The sequence below is a fragment of the Lepeophtheirus salmonis genome, chromosome 10 (assembly GCF_016086655.4).
Source record: "Lepeophtheirus salmonis chromosome 10, UVic_Lsal_1.4, whole genome shotgun sequence".
Classification (NCBI taxonomy): domain Eukaryota; kingdom Metazoa; phylum Arthropoda; class Copepoda; order Siphonostomatoida; family Caligidae; genus Lepeophtheirus; species Lepeophtheirus salmonis.
In genome coordinates, this window is record NC_052140.2 from 17,162,518 (window position 1) to 17,169,086 (window position 6,569).

Here is a 6,569-nt window from a genome sequence, read left to right on the forward strand (position 1 = left end):
TTTAGTCAAAACGTATAACTTTGAGACAGTTAATGCCTATAATTTTGAATTTTTATCTTAGGATAATAATATAAATCTAGGATTTGACACCATGTATCGTTTTAGGTATGTAAAATAAATGTTTGTCCTCTTTTTAAAACTATTTTGGAGTGTCGACTTGGGCATTTTTTCCAGGTCATGTAGGCATAATAAATTATGCTTTTGGAGACATACAGCAAGATCTTGACTATACTATCACAATAACACCCGCAAGTTTATTCATCCATTATTGTTATATTCTTCATTTAACAACATTATCACAAATAAAGTGCAGCTTTTTGAAGAAAACAACATAAAATAGTTAGTTATATAATAGCTAATTTTTTGTAGAGCTGCGAGTTATATGACTGTAAAATACAGAACCACACCCATGGATAACAAGTCAGAGTGTATGAATACAAAATTACAGTTCATACTAATTGAACCTTAAATTATGAATCCTGATAAACTCCAGAAACAAAATCTCAGGAATTAAACCCACCTACGCATAAACTTATTTTCAGACTGATATCATTTTTATTGAACAAAAAATTTTTTTTTTTTTTTTTTTGTCAAACTCTTTTTATTTATAAACGCAGGCTTATATATATATATATGTTCATTATGGTGCATGAGAATATTCTAGTATTTGGTTAAATTGCTATGCCCAAGGTAAATAGAAATACAAAGTGAGACCGTTATGTAATCAGGCTTTCTAAATCTGATGTATTTTACCGAATGCTAGGCAAAACAGGCAGATTTTTACAAAACATTCAACCACTCACAGTCTATTACGTCACTATTGCAAGAATTTTCAGTTTGAGGTATAGTACCGACTGCTGGGCAAGAAAAACAGATTTTGACGAAACACACAACCCCTCATCTACTATTACGTAAATATTAAAAGTGCGGTGGAAGTCAAACATCAGTCGTACACGAGTCAAACGAGTGTTTTATAATATTATTATTAACTTGCACTTCCTCGAAAATATGTATTCGTTACTCTGGGCAAAATGTCGTCATCACATTGGTGAGGTGATGCTGTCACAGTTATTCAAAGACAAGAAAATAAAGATGTCGAAATCACCAGAACTATCCGTTTTGAAAAATTTTCTAAACATTTTCGAAAGTCAGAGCTTCTTAAAACAAAGAAAAGCAGACTTTCTTTGATCTAACTTCATATTCTGATGAAATTAAGACTTTACTACAAGAATGGGGAAACGAAGCACTTGAGTTTGTCAAAAGTCTTTAGACACCCTCAGCGTTATCATTAAAATGAATTATCTAAACTGTGTATTGTATTTATTTGCCCTCAGCAACTAGGATTTTGCCTTAAGCGTTATGAGGCAGTGCAGTACAATCGCTGGCTCGTTGAAATTGCTGTTTTCAATCAAAATTGTTCCTTGACAGGAAAATATATAATCTTTATCACCTAGAACTATTCATACCAAATCTTGGAGCGAGAAGTTATATGTCTATGCCTATTTCGTATGCTTTACGGTTCAGTAGTAAAGTTCATGGTAGAATACATGTACCACAAGCGTGGATACTCCTTGGAATGATTTGTGTCTGTACTAGAAATCCCAGCTATGTAAGACAATCAAATCTACCGTGGCTAAGAGTAATTTGCTCTATCTCGTGATTTAACCACAGAAAGGGTTCCACTTGCGCTCTTCATTGATTAAACTCCATCAAGTGAGCGATATTATATGTCTAAAAGACTAATACTTATGAAATATGAACTCAGTGACAGTCAGAACATACATACATATATATCGTTTTGGTACCGTTTTGGGAAACCATATTTTCTCATTGACATCACACAGTCTACTACATTAGCAGATTTAGTTTCATGTGAATCATGACTCAATTTACACTATTGGGCTTAGTGATTAATTTCCTAACCAACGAGTCACATAGTGGATTAATTTGTCGTCTTATATGTCTTACAAATCTAAGATTAATTCATTAGCGTCATTTATGAATGTGCAGAAAGAAGCGTGAAAAAAATATTAGACATAACTGCTGTTGCTAAAGTAGAAAAAACATTTTCAAAATGTTTTACATGTAGTAGAAAAAGATAAGATTACACAAGAGAAAGCTAATGTAATAGTGAGTAAACATTGAGTAGCTGTGAAGATTATCACATTTTAGATTATGTATTTACCTTTGATTTGTTTATTTCGGGATTTGACCATCAAAAAAGTAAATTCTAATATTTTTTTACCTCGGAAACAAATAAGAGTATATGATGTCTTTTGTATGTTGCAAGAAAGTATAAATAGAAAATATATTTATTATGATTTAAATTACGTTTGTCTCATTTACTCAGTTTATTGACATAAATCATGTAATATTTCCATTTTTTACCGTTGATATGGGCCTGGAAAAGATTAATAAAAATTTATGAGGTAATACACTTTTTCCCTACTGCTATAAAATAGTATAAACATTTTAAAAATCAATCTTATGACACTTAAAAAAATATATAATTATGACAACAAAATTAAAAACTTTCATGCCAATTACACTTTTAATAAAAACAGAAAGAGATAAACATTATCCTTCTTCTTAATTAAGTGGAGCTTTTGTATTTGTAGCAATATCAAATGTTGTTTCTAAATATTTTGGCAAACGTTTAAAAAAAAGCAATATTAATATGATGCAAGGCGACTGAGAATGTTTTTTTTTTTGTTTCATTAGAAAATTAAGCAAAACGTATACACATGTACAACGCTGATCGTGTCCGAGCGCTTTGAATACAAACTTCCTACCCACTGCAGTATACAACAATAAAGCAGTACACATTGACATAGAGGATCTGCATATGTAAGCAGATATGATTTATGTTTGTGTTGAGTGTATCAAAGAGAAAAAGGTGATAGCTTGAAATAAACTGTGTTTATAATCATGAATAATTAACCTACAAATCAGTGAGTGAAGCTTAGAGATAGTACTTAATCATGAGCTCCAATGAGGCTGCCCTCTCCTCTCAGGAGGATCTAAATGATTACTCCATTAATTCCAAAGATATATTTAAGCGAAAGTACAACTCATGTACTGAACTCAAGTCCTTAGTTCCTCTTTCACCACATCTATCCTCCGGATATTCATTCCAAAAAGAGAGTCGTCGGCCCTCTAGTACTACGCGGAGGACTAAGTCTCAATATGACTTGCTTAAAAACACATTAAAAGAAGGATATACAACTACCAAAGTTGTAAGTGATGGCTTTAATAATGGCAAAGACTCTGAGGAAGAAGGAGAGAACGTGATACGCATCTATTTTAAAACACCTCCTCCAAAAAAGAGAGCTTTGAAAAAGGACACTCCAATAGTCGTCACACATGTTAATTCTCTGGATGAGGCAAATATTCATTCTTTTCGTGAATAATTTAGAGTTGATAAATGTTGAGGGCTTAGACTTTTGTGAAGTAACTACTGAGCCATGAAATTAAAGTTTCAAGTAAATCTTATTTTGTATACAATATAAAAATATCTTCAGTATATAATATCTTATTTATTTGTTGCTAAAAAGGATTTGTAATAGATTGAAGGATCTATATATATATATATATGGATTATTTCACAAGAAGTGTAGGTTGGGTAAGTGCTAGAGTTTTTGAGGAATAGTTTGATTTATAAAATAATAAATTCATTTATTTTTTAATATTCATCGAAATAAAAAGTATTCATCTTTCTAACCTAGTAACAAATAAATTCAAATTAGAATAATTTAAAACAAGCCTATTTAAAAAAAACAAAAAAACAAACGTGTTTTCTTTGTTAAGTCCCTGACCTTTGAACCATTACTTGACATCTTAAATTTGAGCAAAATCTGTATTTTGGTGAAAAATTATAATAAAATAACCCATCCAATACAGAAAATAAGTATTTAAATCCTTTTGATTTTATAATTTGCCTATTAATAGTATTGGTTTATTAGATTGAGATTTGTAGACTGGCTAGGCGACTCCATGTTTACTTTAATTGTAATTTTTGGTCATTGTCGTGCTAGAAAACGCATTATATGACCGATTTCAAGTGTTTTATTTAGAGAGAAGAAGGTTATTGCCTTTTATTTATAGACTACATGGCCTAATTAATCCCCCCTTTGGATGCAGTGAATTTGTCATCCACCTTAGTGGAAAAACAAAACAAATCCAGAATATTTTCATACCTTTTCTTGGGAGCATAATAGTTGTTTTTTTTGGGTTGGCTCTCAGCATTTTTATTCCTCAAAACTCTTTTTTAGTTCATACAATGTATAGTTAAAAAAAATGTACCTTTCAAATTATAGACTGTTATTTTTTTTTATTAGTTGTGCAACATACAAACTCGGCAAAAGAGCAAATAATTATGTTCCCCCACTTATTGCAAATCTATAGTGTCATGAGAAGAGTACTACAACCATGTATTTTTCGATACATTACAAAAAAATAATATTGAAGGTAAAGTTTTTTACCATAGAGCACCTCCAAAATAATATATTTTGTAAATTATTGAAAAACACGGTGTTTCAGCTCTTTTCTAATGAGGTAATACCTCTGCAAATTATGGAAAGTCATAGTCTTTAAATTGTATCATATTTGTAACATAATTTTTTGAATCCTACAATTCAGTATCTTGACAATTATTTCACTTCAAAACTGTACGGATGCAATTGTAAATATATAATTAATGGATCATTAAACATAACATAAATGAATATTTTTTTAATGGGTTTCCTGAACTTACCAAGAGATTTGTGTCATTAAAAGAGAGCTAAAACTACGTGTTTTTCGATAAACTAAAAATATCTCACTTTGGAGGAGTTATATCTTTAGAAAAAATCACATGATCGTTTGTAATGACGTAATGCTTGTCCAACCTCAGGAATGTCATAAAACAAAAATTATCTTTTTTCATATATATTTACTATTGCAATCTATAAACTTTTTAAGTCAAAACCTTGAAACTGCTTCAACTGAGTAGTCTAAAAGTTATACTATAAATAAATATTATATCTATGACGTTATACAGATATAAAAATACAAATTTTTGTGTACAGTTACTAACCTGTATTTACAGGAATAGCAACACAAAAAAGAAATGAAATTACAGTTCTTGTGCTAAAAAAAATAGCAATTTTGTATTATTTTATAGATAGGCAATATTTTCATGATGTAATCTTCTATTTTTGTTAAAATCAGGCATATGTAAATATACTGCAGTAATATTTAATATTAAAATACTCACAGTTTTTTTCTAGTAAATAAAGAATAAATGAATTACTTTAATAATTCAAAACGAAATGTCAGATTTATTTATTAAATAAAAACAATAAGACGAAGAAATTTCAACATGTAAGATTTGATTGTACAAGTTGCAACTTGTAAACATCATATATCTATATACAACTAATGATTATATTGTTCATACATTAAGCTCCAAATTATATCAAATCAATAACTTTATTAATTATTCAGATGTATTCAAAATTTACCCGACAAAGTTAGTTAGGTCTTTTATTTACAGATAAATAAAAAATATTAACTTAATAGGATAAGTTATAAATAAATATATTTCTTATTTACACTTTAAAAGTTTTAGCAACTTAAAATTACGCATGTTTATAATTTCAAAATATAACTTTGTAAAAGAAATGTCAATGGCTGTAACTAAAAATAGCTTTTGTAATCCCACATAGACAAATGAATACAAAGCGATTGGATGCTATTAATAATTAACTAAAAGTATAAAATTATAAATCATTGTATATCGTCGTAAACTTATTTTTGATTAATGTCAATCAATATCAAATGTTAGTGATAAGACTCAAAATTATTCACGATAGGATATTAATGAAAATAACAACAACCTCTTTCATAAAGCCCTCAACTCAAGAAAAATGTCTCGGGGCACGTTATACCCCCTTGGACTCATGGAGTTTTAGTATCAGTCAAACTGTCAAATGTACTTATATGGAAAATGATCAAAATAAAATCATGAATGGAATAAGTCGTTTATTTGTGAATAAAGACGAAATTGTCTACAGAGCCGGTGTCTATAACTTTCGCGAAGAAACACCGCCTTACAAGCCCAAGCAATTAAAGGAAAGGGCTTTATCCACACTCTATTTTTAAGCCATGCATTTTTAAAAACGATATCTACATATAAATATACGGGCAGATATGACTACTTCTCTTGAAGTTATGTGAGTCAAAAAAACACCTGTGGTGGAATATATATACAAAAACTGAATGTACAATCAACATACTGATAATATTTGTGTTCGATGTTGTCAAATATAAACTTCTGTGTTAGTGTTGACCTATATATTTGTCATAGATACTTTATTGCCTACAGTTTTTATTTATGTGTGTTCACCTAAAATCTTTACAATCACATATAAGGTAGTAAACCGGGAAATTATACATCCCCCAAAAAACAAAAAAGCTTTTATTCTCTTGAAATTGACGTTTTATCGCCAGTACTTTTCAGTTTCTACAAGTATATGAGTATGTTAAATACTATTATTTTAAATTATTTATTTAGTTATGATTTATTATTA

General features: G+C 29.4%; 1 protein-coding gene across 1 annotated transcript; it reads left to right on the forward strand.

Annotated features, from left to right (window-relative positions):
* The first annotated feature begins 2,817 nt into the window (after positions 1-2,817).
* Positions 2,818-6,332, forward strand: LOC121125598 (uncharacterized). Its single transcript, XM_040720786.2, has 2 exons — positions 2,818-3,383; positions 5,890-6,332. The coding sequence occupies exons 1-2, from the start codon at positions 2,982-2,984 to the stop codon at positions 6,139-6,141; spliced, it is 654 nt and encodes a 217-aa protein (XP_040576720.1). The 5' UTR covers positions 2,818-2,981; the 3' UTR covers positions 6,142-6,332.
* The last annotated feature ends 237 nt before the right edge of the window (positions 6,333-6,569 follow it).